General features: G+C 53.7%; 9 protein-coding genes and 1 non-coding gene across 10 annotated transcripts; 5 read left to right on the top strand and 5 right to left on the bottom strand.

Annotated features, from left to right (window-relative positions):
• The first annotated feature begins 92 nt into the window (after positions 1–92).
• Positions 93–1,418, top strand: BZA70DRAFT_282980 (nucleophile aminohydrolase). Its single transcript, XM_064913372.1, has 6 exons — positions 93–252; positions 407–569; positions 646–753; positions 853–939; positions 1,000–1,185; positions 1,254–1,418. Exons 1-6 carry the CDS (start codon positions 228–230, stop codon positions 1,300–1,302), a joined length of 618 nt encoding a protein of 205 aa, XP_064766677.1. The 5' UTR covers positions 93–227; the 3' UTR covers positions 1,303–1,418.
• Positions 1,416–4,897, bottom strand: BZA70DRAFT_71225 (uncharacterized protein). The gene is made up of 2 exons (XM_064915346.1): positions 4,460–4,897; positions 1,416–4,355 (listed from the first exon to the last, which is right to left on the bottom strand). The coding sequence occupies exons 1-2, from the start codon at positions 4,575–4,577 to the stop codon at positions 1,546–1,548; spliced, it is 2,928 nt and encodes a 975-aa protein (XP_064766676.1). The 5' UTR covers positions 4,578–4,897; the 3' UTR covers positions 1,416–1,545.
• Positions 4,898–5,286: 389 nt separating this feature from the next.
• On the bottom strand, positions 5,287–5,369 carry BZA70DRAFT_t73. The gene has a single exon. It is a non-coding gene; the product is annotated as a tRNA-Leu (tRNA).
• A 124-nt stretch (positions 5,370–5,493) lies between these two features.
• On the bottom strand, positions 5,494–7,200 carry BZA70DRAFT_71188 (Frag1/DRAM/Sfk1 family-domain-containing protein). The gene has a single exon (XM_064915345.1). It carries the CDS (start codon positions 6,919–6,921, stop codon positions 5,962–5,964), a length of 960 nt encoding a protein of 319 aa, XP_064766675.1. The 5' UTR covers positions 6,922–7,200; the 3' UTR covers positions 5,494–5,961.
• Positions 7,201–7,903: 703 nt separating this feature from the next.
• On the top strand, positions 7,904–9,066 carry BZA70DRAFT_282974 (uncharacterized protein). Its single transcript, XM_064913371.1, has one exon. It carries the CDS (start codon positions 7,997–7,999, stop codon positions 8,657–8,659), a length of 663 nt encoding a protein of 220 aa, XP_064766674.1. The 5' UTR covers positions 7,904–7,996; the 3' UTR covers positions 8,660–9,066.
• Positions 9,067–9,118: 52 nt separating this feature from the next.
• BZA70DRAFT_282973 (protein-s-isoprenylcysteine O-methyltransferase) lies at positions 9,119–10,306 on the top strand. The gene is made up of 3 exons (XM_064913370.1): positions 9,119–9,597; positions 9,653–10,033; positions 10,099–10,306. The coding sequence occupies exons 1-3, from the start codon at positions 9,222–9,224 to the stop codon at positions 10,185–10,187; spliced, it is 846 nt and encodes a 281-aa protein (XP_064766673.1). The 5' UTR covers positions 9,119–9,221; the 3' UTR covers positions 10,188–10,306.
• A 1,194-nt stretch (positions 10,307–11,500) lies between these two features.
• BZA70DRAFT_71179 (uncharacterized protein) lies at positions 11,501–12,383 on the bottom strand. The gene has a single exon (XM_064915344.1). The coding sequence runs from the start codon at positions 12,266–12,268 to the stop codon at positions 11,624–11,626; it is 645 nt and encodes a 214-aa protein (XP_064766672.1). The 5' UTR covers positions 12,269–12,383; the 3' UTR covers positions 11,501–11,623.
• Positions 12,384–12,512: 129 nt separating this feature from the next.
• Positions 12,513–13,636, top strand: BZA70DRAFT_282970 (alpha 2 subunit of the 20S proteasome). Its single transcript, XM_064913369.1, has 3 exons — positions 12,513–12,757; positions 12,823–12,893; positions 12,955–13,636. The coding sequence occupies exons 1-3, from the start codon at positions 12,714–12,716 to the stop codon at positions 13,590–13,592; spliced, it is 753 nt and encodes a 250-aa protein (XP_064766671.1). The 5' UTR covers positions 12,513–12,713; the 3' UTR covers positions 13,593–13,636.
• Positions 13,637–15,404, bottom strand: BZA70DRAFT_282968 (WLM domain-containing protein). The gene has a single exon (XM_064913368.1). It carries the CDS (start codon positions 14,972–14,974, stop codon positions 13,709–13,711), a length of 1,266 nt encoding a protein of 421 aa, XP_064766670.1. The 5' UTR covers positions 14,975–15,404; the 3' UTR covers positions 13,637–13,708.
• Positions 15,125–16,165, top strand: BZA70DRAFT_302117 (uncharacterized protein; the record flags this gene model as incomplete). Its single annotated transcript, XM_064914734.1, has 1 exon — positions 15,125–16,165. The coding sequence occupies one exon, from the start codon at positions 15,125–15,127 to the stop codon at positions 16,163–16,165; it is 1,041 nt and encodes a 346-aa protein (XP_064766669.1).
• Positions 16,166–16,366: the final 201 nt, after the last annotated feature.

Genomic DNA, 16,366 nt, shown 5'->3' with positions numbered 1-16,366 from the left:
TCACATGACACGTATTATGGTGCCCAGAGTCCAGGCATATCCGCACACAAACCACACGCAGATATGCGAGCACCGAGTCTTCCATCGCGGTCGCCAATATCCACGGCTGGCCTCAGTTAAGTTGCGAGCAGCAGTCGACGGTCAGCAATCGCGACATTTGATCTTCTTCGTTCCCGCTTCTCTCTTTGTTGTTTTATTGTTCTATTTGCCTGAATCTCTCTCACAATATGTCGGATCCGTCTTCAATCAATGGTAATTGCCTGTCCTTTAATCATCCTTCAGTGATCCGCGCTGTTCTGGATTGATATCTGCTGAGCGTCTCGCATACGATCGATCTCTGCCATCCTCGCGTGATCCTGCAATGTTTTCAAATCACTAACCTCTGTTCTATTTACTTTTTCTCCAGGTGGCGCAATCGTGGCCATGGTCGGAAAGGATTGCGTTGCTATCGCCTGTGACATGCGTCTCGGCATGCAAGCCCTCACAGTTTCCAACGATTTCCCAAAGATCTATCAGTACAACAACACCTTCATCGGCCTAGCAGGTCTTGCTACCGATGTTCTCACTCTGTGTGTTTATTATTTCTGTTTGACAGTTTGAATCTGCCTTCTAGTTGCTAATATCTGCTGTTTATACGACATTTAGGTCCGAGGTGTTTAGATATAAAGTGAACATGTACAACCTACGAGAAGAACGTGATATCGAGCCAGAAACATTCGCAAATCTTGTCTCATCTACTCTTTACGAGAAGAGGTATGTTTCTTTATTATTTCCTTGTAAATCTTACGGTTGAGCAGTGCAGCTTGATGCAGCTTCCCAGAAATCTATATCTAATACTAATACGTGTCTCAGATTCGGACCATACTTCGTCGGACCTATCGTCGCAGGAATCAACTCAAAGACCGGAAAACCGTACATCTGCGGTTTCGATTTGATCGGGTATGCCCCCCAATCCTCACCCTCCCACCCTCACTGACCCTCCAACTAACCCCCCTCTAGATGCATCAACTTTGCAAAGGACTTTGTCGTCGGCGGAACAACAAGTCACCAGCTTTTCGGAATGTGCGAGAGTTTATGGGAGCCCGATTTGGAGCCCGAGGACCTGTTTGAAACAATCTCGCAGGCGCTTATGAACGCCCAGGATCGCGATGCCATGAGTGGTGCCGGCGGTCTCGTTTACATCATGTTCGTTTCCCTATTTTTCATTCTTTTGACTATTTGTTCAGTCTCGCTAATGTTTTATTTGCATCCAGAACGAAGGATAAGATTGTCAAGCGTCTGCTAAAGACCCGGCAAGATTAGAGACCGAGTGGGAAGATTAAGGCGTGGAATTGCTTCTATTCTAGTTTCAAAGTATTCGATGTACTGCTAGAAAGCAGCTATCTCACAACGTTAATAAAGCATTGAATGATAAAATGTATTCCATCTAAACGTATCCGAACTCGTTGCTACAAATCATTAATCTATACATCTGCGCCTCTCATTTAAAACCGTCTCTATTCATCTAAAAATAAATCATCATTTTTCTCCACTCTTTACAAAACTCTACAGCTTCTTCTCCTTCACAGACTCAACCTTGGCCTCGACAAACGTGCGCTCAACAAACTTAAGCACCTCATCCACCAAGATCACCGGGAAACTGATCGCCAGCACTGCCTGCCACTCCAGCAACGTCAAAGGCGCGACCGAGAACAGGGTCTGGAAGAATGGAATGTAGACGATACCAAAGTGCAAGATCATCGAGAGCGTGATCGCGTAGACGAGCGTCATGTTGCGCCAGAGCGGCATCGAGAGCAAACTATCAGTCGAGCTGAGTCCGTTCATGGCGTTGAACATCTCAATCACGACCAAGATCGAGAGCGAGACAGTCGACGCGCGGACCGCCATCTCGTTCGAAAACATCTCGCAGCCGAGCTCGGGGAAGTCGACCGGACAGCTGTGGAAGTTCGACAGCTGGTTGAACGAGATCTGTGGACCTTCGCTGTTGAACATGAACCACCACGCGTACCCAAACACCGTCGCGCAGCCGACGTAGATGCCAATCACCATGTACCGGAAAAACAGCCAGCCGCCGACAATAGGTTCGTCACGCTTGCGCGGCTTGCGCTTCATGATTTCGTTGTCGGGCGGGTTGAATCCGAGTGCGGTAGCGGGCAGTCCGTCGGTAACGAGGTTGACCCACAGCAGCTGCACGGGGATCAGCGCCTCGGGCATACCGAGCAAGACAGTCAAGAAAATCGAGACGACCTCGCCAATGTTAGACGAGATCAGGTAGCGGATGAACTGCTGCGTGTTGTTGTAAATCGACCGGCCTTCTTCGATCGCCGACTCGATCGTCGCGAAATTGTCGTCCGCGAGCACCATATCCGCCGCAAGCTTGGCGACGTCCGTGCCCGAGCCCATAGCGATTCCGATATCAGCCTTCTTGAGCGCGGGGGCGTCATTCACTCCGTCACCCGTCATCGCCACAACCTCACCCGAGCTCTGCAACAAGTCAACGAGTTTGCTCTTGTGCGTCGGCTCCGCGCGCGAAAACAGTCGCGCCGTCTTGGCCGCGCGCAGCTGCTCGGCCTCTGAAAGATCGTCAAACTCGCGTCCAGTGTAGCTCTTGCCCGTGACGTCCTCGTCCGCGTCAAAAATCCCAATCTGGCGGCAGATCGTCTCGGCCGTCTGCTTGTTGTCACCCGTGATAACCACAACTCGGATGCCTGCCTCATAGCACTTCTCGATCGCAGCGCGCACTTCCTCCCGCGGCGGATCAAGCATGCCGACCAAGCCGACAAGCGTGAGGTTCTGCTCAATGCGGACGTAGTCCTCGGCAGACTTGGCCTCGACCAAGGCCGGGTCTGAGGTCACATCCTCGCGCACGGCGAGCGCCATCACGCGCAGGCCCTGCTTTCCGTACTCGGTCACTTTCTCGTAAAACATCTCCGAGACATCGCTCGACAAGGGGACGACACCGCCCGCGGTCGCAACGCTCTTGCAGCGCTCGATAACAGACTCGGGAGCTCCCTTCACAAACAGCACGCCACCGGCGCCGTTCTCGGTGACCAAGACCGACATGCTCTTGCGGTCGCGCGAAAACTCATAAGTAGCCGCGCGCGCGTGCGTCTGCTTGTACTCGTGATCGTTAAATCCGAGCTTGGAGGCGAGAACACGCAAGGCGGCCTCGGTCGGCTCACCGACGTGCGAGTAAGTCTCAGTCTTTTCATCGTATACGATCTCGGCGTCGTTGCAAAGACTGCTGATCTGGGCCATGCGCAGGATAGTAGGCGAGTGCTTGATCGGCACGGGGAGAACCGTTCCGCTAGCCTCGCGCACGAATCCGAGAGGAGAGAAAGTGGTGCCTTCGATGTCGAGCTCGACGAGCGAGTTTTCGAAATAAACGGCCTTTTGCACGCTCATCATGTTTGTGGTCAGAGTGCCGGTCTTGTCTGAGCAGATGACGCTCGTGGAGCCAAGGGTCTCGACACTGGGCAGGCTGCGCACGATCGCGTTCTTCTGCGCCATCTTGCGGGTACCGAGAGCAAGACAGGTCGTGATGACGACGGCGAGACCCTCGGGAATAGCGGCGACGGCCAAGGCAACTGCGATCTTGAAGTAGTAGATGGCGCCCTTGAGGACACCGTTGTGGGCGGGATCACTGAAGTTGCGGACGTTGATGAGCCAGACGAGGATGCAGATGACCATAATCACTTTGGCGAGCATGTCGCCAAAGTCATCGAGCTTCTGCTTGAGCGGCGTAGGCTCGCTGATCTGGGACACGATCGAGGTGTGAATGTCGCCGATGGCGGTCGCCTGACCCGTGAGGGCGACGATTGCGCGGCAGTGGCCGACAGTGACGGTGGTGCCGGAGAAGAGCATGTTGATCTGGTCCTGCTTGACGGCGCGTTTGTCGGATATAGGGTCAGCGGACTTGCTGACGCTCTCGCTCTCACCCGTGAGAATAGCCTGGTCGACGCGGAAGGCGTTGGAGGTGATTGAGATCACGCGGCAGTCGGCGGGGATCTGGTCGCCGACCGAGACCTCGATGATGTCGCCGGGAACGAGTTCTTCGGCGTTGATCTTACCGATCAAGCCATTGCGCAGGGCCTTGGCTTCGGTGGGCGAGTACTCGCTCAGCGCGGCGATTGCTTTCTCGGCACTGGACTCTTGCTGCACGCCGACGATGGCGTTGAGGATCAGGATGATGAGAATGACGGCGGGGTCGACGAAGGCGGTGTAGTCATCGCCCTCGTCGAGGAGCGCGAGGACGAATGAGATGGCGGCGGAAGCCAGGAGAATGATGACGAGCTGGTCCTTGAATTGCTCGAGTATTAGGTGCCATAGCGGGGTCGGCTCGTCTTCTGGGAGGGCTAATAAGTGGCAAGGAGAATGTTAGTCATACAGACTGTGAGGAGAGGCAGAAAGAGCAAAGAGCTCAGAAGAAATCAAGAATAAGAATACACAAGGCGCTTACCATTCGAGCCGTATTTCGCACGAAGCTTCTCAACTTTCTCAGTGGTGAGGCCAATTGCTAGGTCGCTGTCAAAGTTCTTGACGACGTCCTCGACGGAATGCACGTAGGCGTCATCCATGGTGGTTCGGGGATGCTAGTGGCGGTGGTAGCTGTGGTGGGGTAGTATCGATAAGTTGATATCAGATCAGGAAGAGCACACGGGCCGGGGTTGGCCAGAGAGATCAGATAGCGGTAGTAAAGACAGACGGGCTCTAGCAGTAGATCCAGGCAGAAGAAAACTAGAAGGAGAACCAGTGCAGGATATAGAAATACTACTTGGCGACGGGGAACAGACAAGAATCTCGAGCAGCGGGCGTCGAAGAGTCCGGTGGAAAACCAATAAATTTATGTCAGCAACTGCGGGGTTTGTGGGTCTGACTCCGATGAGGAGACGTATGAAATAAGCGTAAATGCCAGGCTGGCCACTTCTGCTTATCGGCGGCCGCTTGCTGGTCTGCTGAGCTGGCTGCTGAGCCAAGAAGTGGTCTGCTTGTGTGTTGATATCTGCAACGAAGTCTTCTATCGAACCAGGCAGAGCACGAGGTATGAACCTCTTCTATAACAAAGACCACGTAAGAAGACCATTGATCTGGTTGACTGAAGGTCGGTGGTTTTCAGCCTTTCTGACTGCGGCTCTGTCATCCAATCTTGCATTGTAGATGTCACCGTAGCTGCTTGTATTCTCCCTGTTCTCTGCTACTGCTGTATAGAATGTGTTTTTAGTTATGTAAACTATTGCCACTAATAAAAGATGATAAAAAGAAATAAAAAAAAGAGCAAAAAAATGGTGACAACCCTGGGATTCGAACCCAGGCCTCCGAAGAGATGAGAACCTTAATCTCACGCCTTAGACCAACTCGGCCAGATTGCCAAACTTCTTGAATAAAGATTCAAACATGTGCCACTATAAAGCGCACAATGTTGCAGTAGAAAGTGAGGTTTACCAAGTGATATTGATCTTTTATTGTAGAAAATACTTTACTAATTAGAAAGAAGTGTAATGTAGCTGCTAGCTAAAAATGGGAAGGACAGAGACGAGGGAATGTGCTGTTGCGTTTGTTTACATCTTATGTAATCATGTGATTGTGCTGTGACAGCCCAGTGAAACACGGATTATTCATATCCCGGCAAGGTATATATTCAAATGCGCGACTATAAATACAAGAAGATAAAGAGAGTATTGAACAAAATTAAATCAAATATCCTAGCAAGGATGATCAAAAAGACGCAGAGAAATAGATAACCAAACGTAAGACATGTATGGTAAACGCCAAAGAATTATATAAACCCAAAACTAGATCCAAAAACTAGATGACCCTAGATAACAGACACAACACTAGATAGAACGGAAGCACATCAAGAAACTCTCACAGGGTTCTTGCCAATCGTACAAAGATATCAAAAAGACGTCTGCTGGGGTGGGATCAGATAGAAAGCAGATCACTAATCATGAGCAACACCGCTTAAAAGTTTGCGGCGAGGCCTCCGCCGGTGCGCGGGTTGGGCTTGTACGCAGCTTCCTCGTCGAGGTAAGCCTGGCCGACTCTGGTTTCGTCGTCGCTCGAGCCGTTGTCAAGACGCGGAGTGGCGGCGGTACGGTCCTGCAGGGCGTTGGGATCCTCGGTCGCGTCGGCGACGGCAGGACCGGGAGCGGCGCCAAACATGTAGCCGCCGGACTTCTCGCGCAACTGGGACTTTCTAGAGGCGGGAAGGAGGTCGAAGAAGAGGATGATGCCGTAGATGCCGTACCAGTAGGAAAGAGTCCATTCGACGTAGGCGCCGTAGTCGGGGTCGTATGAGTCGCCGTTGAGGACGGCGAAGGCGATGGCGAGGCCGAGGGCGACGAGGAACCAGACGATTTTGAGGATGTAGGAGAAGCGCAGCCAGTGGACTTCGTAGTATTTCTTGCGGAGGAGGGTATACTCAGCGGAGGTGCAGATGGCGGAGATGCCGAGGAGGACGACGAAGATGCAGAGGTTGATGATGTGCGCGGAGTGATGGTGGTAAGTGTCGAAGATGGAGAGGAAGATGACGCCGATCTCGCCGCCAAAGGCAAAGAAGATGGCGAGGCCGCCGAGGATCTTCTCGGCGCGGTAGCGGTTGGGCTCGAGACGGTGGGCGTGGCGGAGGTAGCGCTCGGCCGCGATGGAGAGGACGAAGAAGACGCCCTGGGTGGCCGCGCAGGCGATGAAGAGGGCCTTGACGCCCGAGGCACCAATGTCGGAGATGTAGGGCATGCGCGTGCCGGATTCCTGGGAGGGATAGAGGTGGTTGCCGTAGCCGTTTGCGGCCCAGATGGCCATCATGGCGATGAGCATGCCCCACCAGGTGCAGCAGGAGATGAGGGGGAGGATCCAGTAGTGCCGAAAGCGACGGAGGATGGGGAAGTGCGAGCGCACGTCGGGATCTTTTTCGAAGAACATTACGGGCAGGGCATGAAAGAGAGACGGGGAGGAAGAGGTATAGGTGTTCGAGGAGAACAGGAAGAGGAGGAGGAGGAGGAGGTAAATAGATATAAAATGGGGGAACAAAAGGTGGCGTAGACGAGAGAGAAAAAAGGATGAGGGAAAAAACAGAGCCCGGTCGGGGATGGTGGCAGTGGCAGAGCGGAAGATTTCAAGGTTTAGCGGGAAGAGCAGGTTCGAGGCGAGGCCCTGCGTAGATCCCGCCGAGGAATACGCAACTGCTGCGGATTAGTCCAAGTCCACGCGGTGACGACGAGGAGAAGAGTGAGTGTTCATTTGATATGTTCTGGGTTCTATTTAGCAGTTGTTGTTTAAAGACGAGGCCGTTGGATATCGTCGAGATGTGTCGTCACCGAGGCCGCCGGAGAAAACGGGCCCCGAGAAGCCGATGAGATCAATGTGCTGTGCATGTTGGTGTTGCTGTCTGTTCATAATCCTCTGTTAATGACTCCGCTGTTAATGATCATCTATCTACAATTCCATCTACTCCATCCCACCTCCATCCTACTTCACATCCTCACTCATCACCACCAACTGCTCGCGTGCCCGAGGCCGAGACGGAGATGCAGCAGAGACGAAAGAGGCAATTAATAAGAAGAGCACAGCCCCTATTTCTGCGCCGCACCTCAGCCACAGTGACATCATCGTCCCTGACGACACTCCTCCGCTTGCGGCTCTGTCTGCTGCCTCGACAAGCAGCCAGCGAGGAGAGAAAAAGTGGTGATAATCTGAGCAATAAAACAGTCATCTTCGGCGGCCTGTTCAGGGACAGACGAGTGTTCTCGCGCGCTCGGAGAGATCGATCGGCTCTTGCGTCAGCGGTCGTTTGGCGGTCACGTCGATCGGGTGACGACCACGAGACTTTTATGCTGCGATTCGATATCGCGACATTCTTATATCCTGTTCTCTGTCTCTGTTTTCTTTCTTCTTTCTGTTATATCTTGTTATATCAATTTTGCTTCTTCTTATCATCATCTTCTCATCATCATCTTCTTCTTCTTCTTCTTCTTCGCATCATCTTCTTCTTCGCATCATGAACCACACAAACAACCCCTCCCCGCCGCCTCGCCGCGCAACCGTCCCCATCCCCATCCCCATCCCCATCTCCTCATCCCTCTCCTCCGCCACCATATCCGCCTCCCAGGTTCACCGCCGACGCGCTTCCTTCACCGGCGACCACGACCCGCGCTCTCCTCCTGCGCTCTCCGCCCTCGCTGGCGGCATGTCCCCCAGTCAGTTCTACGGCCGCTCGCCTGAGCAGCACTCCCCCGCCGGTTTCAGCCAATTTCACCATCACCCGCACCCGCCCTTTGCTGCAAACTACTCTCTCACCACCGCTTCCTCTACCTTTGCCCCTTCCTCTTCATTGAACCACCCTGCCCCCGACGCATTCAGCCGGAAAAGCCCCGAGTTCCCTCCCTCGCCTACGCTCTCCGCCTCCCCGCGCTCCTCCTTCTCCTCTCCTTCCCAGCCCGAACCACAAAACCACATCGTCTCCTGCGACCATCATCATCATCGCCGACAGTCTGTCGCCGTCTCGTTCTCTCCCGAGGCCGAAAACGCACCGTGCTTCGAAAGAGGAAATTGCATGATCCTCGAGCAGGGACCGTCGCCCGGCCGTCGTCTCAGCGGCCGCTTCGCAAGACCGCCCTCTCCTACCGGCGAGCGCATTCTTCAGGGCGAGTTTAGTTTCTGAGTATTTGCCTGAGATGGATGTTGTCGATCTATGTCACGAATAGTCGTGCTCCTTCCCATCTGCTACCATGTTGAATCTATCGTTAAGGCGTTATCTGGTGTTTGAGCAACCGCGGAGTTTTTTGGTTTGTTGTTTGTTTGTTTGTCTATATTTCTTTGTTTTTGTTTGTTTATTCGTTCGTTTGTCTGAATCGCTATATCTTGTCTGTCTGTTTGTTCTTGCATTGCTCAAAAAGCACATTACCCAAAATTCACATCTATCTTTCTTCTTCTCTATTCTCGATTTGCAACTGAATGTACTTAAAACACAAAAATTGCTGAATTCATTCTTCTTTAATTCAAGAGAATAAAGCAACAAGCAGTTGCTGATGTTGCTATTGTAAGTCTAAAAACAATGCTTAAGACCAGAAACAATACTTAGCAGCAGCCGGTGGTGCGGCGGTGGTCCTTTTGTCCACCTCGAAATCTTATAAAATCCGGGGACTTCCGCTCCATCTTCTCTCTTCCCTCTTTCTCTCCTTCTCTTCGAAGAACCATTCACAGATAAACACAGACAAACACACATGAACAGTACAACGCACGTTCTGCAGCCGGAGGACACGCAGACCTCAGACGAGCTGCGTAATCGCAAAATCACGACCTCAATCCCTGCTTCGCGGATCTCCTCCAACACCCCCACCACCCGCACCAGCACCAGCAACAACAGCAGCAGTCAAAGATTCCTCTACAACATCGTCAACCATGCACCCGACGAGGTAGCTCTGCATGCTGCGATCTTGGGGGCCGTCTTTGCTGTCAGCTCAATTGCGGCGCTGGCTATGCTGTTCTGGCGAGACGGGTTTTGGCAATTGCCGGCTTACATCTCTGCGCTCTCTGCGTTTCATTTCTTGGAGTATTATATCACTGCCAGGTATAATCCTGCAAAGGTCAACATTGACTGTAAGTCTGGTTATTGCCGGTTTATTTTGTAATGCGGTTGCTAATTACCAATCAGCATTCCTGGTTCGTAACGGCCGATCCTACGTCTTTGCCCACGTCTTCTCCCTCCTAGAAGCCACAACAGAGCTCTACCTCCTCCCCTTCCTCAAAACCCACTACCTCATCTCTCTCCTCGGCCTTACAGCAATCCTCCTAGGCCAAGCCATCCGCTCGCTCGCAATGATCCACGCCTCCTCAAACTTCTCCCACCTCATCGTCCACCAGCGCGAGGATTCGCACAAGCTCGTCAAAACGGGGCTCTATAGCTATACCCGGCATCCCTCATATTTTGGCTACTTCCTCTGGGCTCTGGGCACGCAAGTGTTTTTGCTGAACCCGGTCGCGCTCGTGGGCTTTTCGATCGTGCTGTGGAGGTTTTTCAAGCGACGTATAGCCTGTACGTTTTTCCTCATTACATTATCTTTATACGGTTTTCATGGTGGACTAACAAAGAATTTATAGACGAGGAGATTCTCTTGATCCAATTCTTTGGGAAAGAGTACGTCGAGTACAAGCAGACCACCGGCACCTTGATCCCGTTTATTCCTTGATCTGCATACCTCATCGTCAACTCACTTTCCAAAATCTCTCCACGGCCCGGCGTTCAAATTGTCTTTTTTTGTAGTTATCGTGATCTCTTTTTTGTAGTTATTGTTCTCTATATGCGATTGAAAAATAAAATTTATGTCTATGTACTGTACATATTACAACCAGTCAAAAGACCTACTCAAACGACAATCCAACAAAACGGTCTCTCAGATCTTGTTCTCTGGACGCACGCATACTCCGCCCTTTCACCAGCCTCTCCATCCGGTACTTGCTCTCCTCAAACTGTCTGTCCAGAAAATTCTCCGACTCTGCTCCATCCTCATCTTCCCCGTCATCGTCCTCGTCCACGTCGTCGTCATCGTCGAGGTCGTAACTTACACTCGAAGAGTCTAAATGCAAGATTTTCGCCCGTTTATCTAAATGCGCTCCCGCTGCTTCCGTCGTCGCAATCTCTCTCTTCAACTCTGGTGATAAAAGAAACTGCCCGTGTCCGCCCAGCGACGGCGACGAGTGCGACTGGTTCCGCGCGGAGAGCCAGTATCGTCCGCGGCCGGGACTCATCAGGTCGTGGTCGTATGCAAGTCTGTGTCGCGGCGACGGCTCGCCCGCAAAGAGCGGCGGCGGCAGGCGCACTGCGCTTGAGTGCAGCGTCGAGAGTTGGCGCTTGTAGTCGCCTGTTGGAGTCAGTGGGGCGGATAGTGTAGATAAACCAGGGTAGGATGAGGTTGTGGGATGCAGGCGGTGCGGAGGGATGGTGGGGTAGTATCGCTGCTGGGAGTAGTCGTCGGTTGAATCGTCGGCTTCGTCGTCTGTGATCCACTCTTCGCCGGGATACTGCTGGTAACTGTAAAAGTGGTGATGGTGGTGATGCTTGTGGTTATGTGGCGATGTAGGCGAATGAAGACTATGACTGCTATGATGTGTTCTAGCCAAGCTATTCGGCCTTATCGACCGCCGTCTTCCGCCGTCGCTGCTGGGCCGTCGATAGGTGTAAAACCGCGAGCCAGCAGATGCCTGCCGATACCGCAGCGATCCAGCGCTGTGCCGGTGCCGGAGATCAGGTACCTTGTACACTTTATGGTACCGCCTTCCTGCCGCGGCGCTGACTATCCGCGAAGAGAACGCGGCGCCGAGGCGGCGGCCGCGATGCAGCGAGGACGTGCGCGGTCGGAGGGGGGAGTAGTCGCGCATGCGGTGCGAGAGAAGTTCTGCGGATAGCGCGCTTGTAGATCGTTTGTGTAGTGAAGACGTCGCCGTGGTGGTGGTGGTTGCATCGTTGCTCGGCGTATGGCTTGGCCGTCGGCGGCGGCGGCCGAGTTGCTGGTGTCGCGAGCGAGAGCGACTGTGCCGGTCGTGGTCGTGGTTGTGGTCTGCGTACTGCTGGGAGGCAGGAAATACAGCTAAAAAGCTCTCGGCAAGGTCTTGATCCGAGTCTTGGTCAAAGTCGGAGTACTCTGCATGGGTTGTTAAAAGAGGTAGTTAGCGACGCCAGATCGGATATATGATGCAGCAGGAATTGGGGATGATGAGGCATACCGCTTACGGGCTCGACGCTATCGTCTGAATCAAAATCAGAGGGTTCACTCAGCGCCAGGTGCGGTTGTAGACGACCTGCTGCTGAAGAGAGCTGTAGATTGCTGTTGCTGCTACTGCTACTGTTCGTCCTCCGTCTCGGTGCCTGACTCGCTTTTTTCCGCTTCTCGACAATCTGCGCAACCGCAATAACAACCTGCACAAGCTCAACCACCGCCTCCTCTTTTCCCGCCAGAAACGCAAGCGGGTCGATGTAGCTGAGATCCATTTTCAGCACGTCCTGCGCCAGCGTCCCGATCAGCATCTTGACGCTCTTGACGCGCGAGTTGAACGTGTCCTGCACCGGCGTCGGGAGCGAGACCGCGCTGCCGAAAAGCGCAGAGTAGAGCTGGATAAGCGCGTTCGGGTGGATCTGCGCTGCGAAAGGGGTTTGCTGGGCTAGAGTCGGGTCCGGGAGGTCGACTCGGTAGGCGATGCGGTGCTGCTCGAAGAGCGCGTTGAGCGCGTTGAGCAGCCAGAGCAGCTGGCTGGAAGCGGGTGCGGAGCTCATGAAGAACACACTAATCAGCTCAAGAGTAGAGATTAGAGCTCTACCGGAGCAGCCATTGCGCAGCAGCCGGTCTGTTCCAATTATCTTCCCAGAGCCGGTGGAGAGTCGCGATGGATGTCTTCGGGGTCCGATTTGGGAGGAATGAAAAAGACGCGTTCGGGATCACCGCACACGCGTCTGGGAAATCACCTGACCGTCCACCGTCTTCCTCCAGCGCTCGACCGCTCGTCAGCACCGCCAGCAGCTATCGCCTCCTTTGCGCTTCTTTGTTGTTTTGAGCCCGAGCGAATTGATTCCGCGCAGAAAAGACAGAATAAAGAGATTCTGTGTGTGTTGTTTTGTATAGTCAACAACTGATTGGTTTAATTCAGCAACTACAGCACCTTCGCCCGCCTCAGCCGTGCCTGTTCCTCGCTCGATCCTGATCTAATTCCATCCCCGCACAATGGCCGACCGATATTCATTTTCCCTCACAACATTCTCTCCGAGGTGCGTTTCTGTGTTGTTGAATTGTTGGCTGTGGCCGATTGCTGATGTGTTGTTGTGTTGTGTAGTGGCAAGCTTGTTCAGATTGAGTACGCCTTCAAGGCAGTAGACCAGGGCGTCACATCACTAGGAATCAAAGGTATCTATATCTGAAGTAGTTGTTGATCCATCACATCCAACTAATCTTCTTCTTACTGCAGCCCAGAACGGAGTCGTCCTCGCGACAGAGAAAAAGTCAACCTCAGACCTAATCGACGGCTCGTCGCTCGAGAAAATCGCAAACATCACGCCCGACATCGGCATGGTCTACAGCGGCATGGGCCCGGACTTCCGCGTGCTGGTCGACAAGTGCCGGAAATCGTCGCACACAAACTACAAGCGCATCTACAACGAATACCCGCCCACGCGGATCCTCGTGCAGGACGTCGCGCGCACGATGCAGGAGGCCACGCAGTCTGGCGGTGTTCGTCCCTACGGCGTCTCTCTGCTCGTCGGCGGATACGACGCCGACCACGGGTTCTCGCTCTACCAGGTCGATCCGTCGGGGACGTATTTCCCGTGGCGGGCGACTGCGATCGGCAAGGGCAGTACCTCGGCCAAGACGTTTTTAGAAAAACGATGGACTGAGGATCTGGAGCTCGAGGACGCGATCCACATCGCTTTGCTGACGTTGAAAGAATCGATCGAGGGCGAGATGAACGGAAACACGGTCGAGATTAGTATCGTCGGACCGACGTCTGACCATCTGCTTGGGTTCGAGGGTGTCGAGGGCGTCGAGGGGCCACGGTTCAGAAAGTTGAGCGCGCAGGAGATAGATGATCGGCTTGATGCTCTTTAGAGTGTTTTCATTTATATTCTACGATAGCAGCAGAAAAGATGTGATGTAATCAATTTATTGCAATTGTAAATGTAATGCACCTGCGCCTACGCCTAGATACTAAAGTAACAAAAAACCTAAGACTGAGATCTACTCTCGTCCTTCTTTGCCTTCTTCCGCCGCATCGCGGCTTCATATGCCGCGCTCCTAAGTCCCGAAGTCCTAACCATCAACTCACGATCCGAAAGCTGCAAGACCTCATCCGTGGTCGTGAGTCTCTGATTCGGCATCGCGCTCTCTCCCCCGCCGAGCACGAACGCACCGCCATTCCACGCGCCGTCGTCGTGGTGCCCATCTTCCTCTTCCTCCGGCTCGTATCTTTCCTCGTTACTGAGCTTATTGCCGCTGTGGCCGTACGGATCAAGTTCGACGGCTTCGCGCTCTAGCTTCTTGCACAGCGCCCAGAATTCAGCATCGTGATCGGTATGAACGTTGTGTGTGAGCTCGTGGCACAGCGTGGCGCGGATCCGCTTATAGTCCCGGAATCCATCGTACAAGTCTGTACGCAGACGGAGCTCAATCACCTGGCCGCCGTTGCGGTTGAGACCCAGCAGCTTGCTCTCGCGGGTCGTGTTGGATGCCGGGTCGAGTTCGGTCAGCACGGGGACGGTCCATTTGTACTTTTTCATGATTGCGCGGATGCCGCGGTCGTTCTTTAGCCGCTGCAGGACGTTCAGTGCGAGATGCGGGTTGGGCAGGAAAGGAAGCGGGACCAGTTTCTGGAAGGTGTACTGCGAGTCCGCTTCGGCTGCTGCTGCTGGTCCTTTCTTCCTCCTCCGCTGCTCTGACGGATCACGGAAGATGTACCTCGACTGCGGCCGCTGCGGCAGCCGATCTGCGGTCTTGATACTCTTCATCGCCTCCGCCACGTCCGGCTTCGTGCCAATCAGCATCAGCTTCGTCCGCTTCAGCGACTCGTATACTCCCGGCACCAGCTCCGCCACAAACACGTCCGCCTGCTCGGCTTTCGCGAGTCCGCGCTTCGGCAGCATCAGTTTCTGGTTCGCGACGGGTACGCCCGTGAGGATCTCGATCTCGCTTTGCAGGCCGGAGAGGGTTGTGTCGGGTTGAAGGTCGAGGTCGAGCAGTTTACCGCCGTAGGAGATAGTGAGCTCTATCCGCATCAAACTGTTGCTGTTGCTGTCTTCTTCGTCGTCGCTGACGTCGATCGTGGACGCAGATGCAGAGACTGCTCTCGTCGCGCTGTTGTCCTCCATCTTTCTATCGTCAACTATTGATTCAAAAGCCATCTTCCGTCTATCGTTTGTTCTCTTTTGTATTATCTCTGCAATACAACTGCAGCAGAACAAAGCAGAAGCAACGACCTTCTTTATATTCGCCATCGCCGTCGATTATTCAGCGTCAGCGGCGGTGCGGCGCTCACATGACCGGTGCGGCTCGTGCGGCGTAGTATGTCATTGCTGACTAATGAGATTACTACCAACTTCCTGAAGCACCGCGAAGACTGCTGACCACCTCATCAAGGAGCAGGGATGTCGGCGCCGTATTACAAGCCGCCGATAGATCCCTCCGTTGCGAAGGCGGCGGAGGCAGCGAAGAAGAAGAAGAAGGAGATTGTGGTTTCGTCGTCGTCTGCGCTCGAGCTGGCGAGCGAGCTTGCGTCGCTGCGGGAGAAGTTTGATCGTGAGAAGGCGCGGGTGGGGAAGACGAGGCAGCAGAGTCAGGCCGAGATCGCAAAGCGGAGGAAGGATGGGGATTTGTTGAGGGGGGAGGCTGGAGGAGGAGGAGGAGGAGGAGGAGGAGGAGGAGGAGCGAATAAGGGCGTTGAAGAGCGGAATGCGAGAGATTTGAAGTGGCGGGCGGCGCAGAAGAGGAAGACGGACGGTGATGGGATCAGGGAGGCGTTGGAGAAGAAGGCGAAGCGGTATGATGCGATCAAGAGGGGGGATTTCAGTGGAGTCAATGTCGCTGATTCGGCGCTTGATATCGAGCTCATCTCTGTGCATTCTTCTGACGATGACGACGACGACCAGAGCGAAGACGACCGGCGCGGGCAACGACTAGCACCTGAGGAAGACGAGATGGTCGAGTACACGGATGAATTTGGTCGGACACGGATGGTCTCACGGTATTTACTCCCGAAAGTCGCCGCGCTGGACTCTGAAGCGCAGGCAGCAGCAGCAGCAAAGGCTGCCCGCCCGGCGAACCTGATTGTCGGCGACGTGATCCAGCACGACGCGTTCAAGCTCGACGAGGACGAAGTGCGCGCGATCCACGAGCGCGAGGAGAAAGAGCGGACGGAGGAGCAGGCGGTGCACTACGATGCCAGCCGCGAGATCCGGACAAAAGGCGTGGGGTTTTATAATTTCAGTAAGGACGAGGACGAGAGAGCGCTGGAGATGGAGCAGTTGAAGAACATGCGCGCGGAGACGGAGAGGATGGTGCAGGAGAGCAAGGAGATTCGCGAGCGGTGGTCTAGGAGACGGCGGGAGCGGTGGAGGAGGGTCGAGAAGGTGAGGATGGAGAACCAGGGCGAGAAGTGGTTGGAGTCGTTTGTCGGTGGCCAGAAGTGATCTGTGGCTGATTTTTATCTACATCTGTATTATATATTCTGTATTATATGTATTTCTATGAGTATCTGTCTATTTGTTGTTATATTATTTGTGTATTATTTGCTGCGGTTACAGCGGGGGTTAATGCAAATAAACAGAGGGCTGCGCACCTGTTGTCCGTCCAGGCCGGTTCCAAATAAACATCCGCTCTCCTCTCCTCTC

Source organism: Myxozyma melibiosi (genome assembly GCF_037950935.1).
Source record: "Myxozyma melibiosi strain Phaff 52-87 chromosome Unknown BZA70scaffold_11, whole genome shotgun sequence".
Classification (NCBI taxonomy): domain Eukaryota; kingdom Fungi; phylum Ascomycota; class Lipomycetes; order Lipomycetales; family Lipomycetaceae; genus Myxozyma; species Myxozyma melibiosi.
Note: the sequence above shows the minus strand (reverse complement) of the source record. Positions and strands in the feature narration are given on the sequence as shown.

Bases quoted from the DNA above. Each gene is read 5' to 3' on its own strand.
- BZA70DRAFT_282974 (XM_064913371.1), top strand. From the start codon at position 7,997: ATGAACCACACAAACAACCCCTCCCCGCCGCCTCGCCGCGCAACCGTC.
- BZA70DRAFT_282970 (XM_064913369.1), top strand. From the start codon at position 12,714: ATGGCCGACCGATATTCATTTTCCCTCACAACATTCTCTCCGAG. The intron at 12,758-12,822 runs GTGCGTTTCTGT...TGTGTTGTGTAG, and splicing joins CTCACAACATTCTCTCCGAG to TGGCAAGCTTGTTCAGATTG. The intron at 12,894-12,954 runs GTATCTATATCT...TTCTTACTGCAG, and splicing joins CACATCACTAGGAATCAAAG to CCCAGAACGGAGTCGTCCTC.
- BZA70DRAFT_71179 (XM_064915344.1), bottom strand. From the start codon at position 12,268: ATGAGCTCCGCACCCGCTTCCAGCCAGCTGCTCTGGCTGCTCAACGCG.
- BZA70DRAFT_71225 (XM_064915346.1), bottom strand. From the start codon at position 4,577: ATGGATGACGCCTACGTGCATTCCGTCGAGGACGTCGTCAAGAACTTT. The intron at 4,356-4,459 runs GTAAGCGCCTTG...GCCACTTATTAG, and splicing joins TGCGAAATACGGCTCGAATG to CCCTCCCAGAAGACGAGCCG.
- BZA70DRAFT_71188 (XM_064915345.1), bottom strand. From the start codon at position 6,921: ATGTTCTTCGAAAAAGATCCCGACGTGCGCTCGCACTTCCCCATCCTC.
- BZA70DRAFT_282968 (XM_064913368.1), bottom strand. From the start codon at position 14,974: ATGGCGAATATAAAGAAGGTCGTTGCTTCTGCTTTGTTCTGCTGCAGT.
- BZA70DRAFT_282980 (XM_064913372.1), top strand. From the start codon at position 228: ATGTCGGATCCGTCTTCAATCAATG. The intron at 754-852 runs GTATGTTTCTTT...TACGTGTCTCAG, and splicing joins TCTACTCTTTACGAGAAGAG to ATTCGGACCATACTTCGTCG. The intron at 940-999 runs GTATGCCCCCCA...ACCCCCCTCTAG, and splicing joins TGCGGTTTCGATTTGATCGG to ATGCATCAACTTTGCAAAGG.
- BZA70DRAFT_282973 (XM_064913370.1), top strand. From the start codon at position 9,222: ATGAACAGTACAACGCACGTTCTGCAGCCGGAGGACACGCAGACCTCA. The intron at 9,598-9,652 runs GTAAGTCTGGTT...ATTACCAATCAG, and splicing joins TGCAAAGGTCAACATTGACT to CATTCCTGGTTCGTAACGGC. The intron at 10,034-10,098 runs GTACGTTTTTCC...AAGAATTTATAG, and splicing joins TTTCAAGCGACGTATAGCCT to ACGAGGAGATTCTCTTGATC.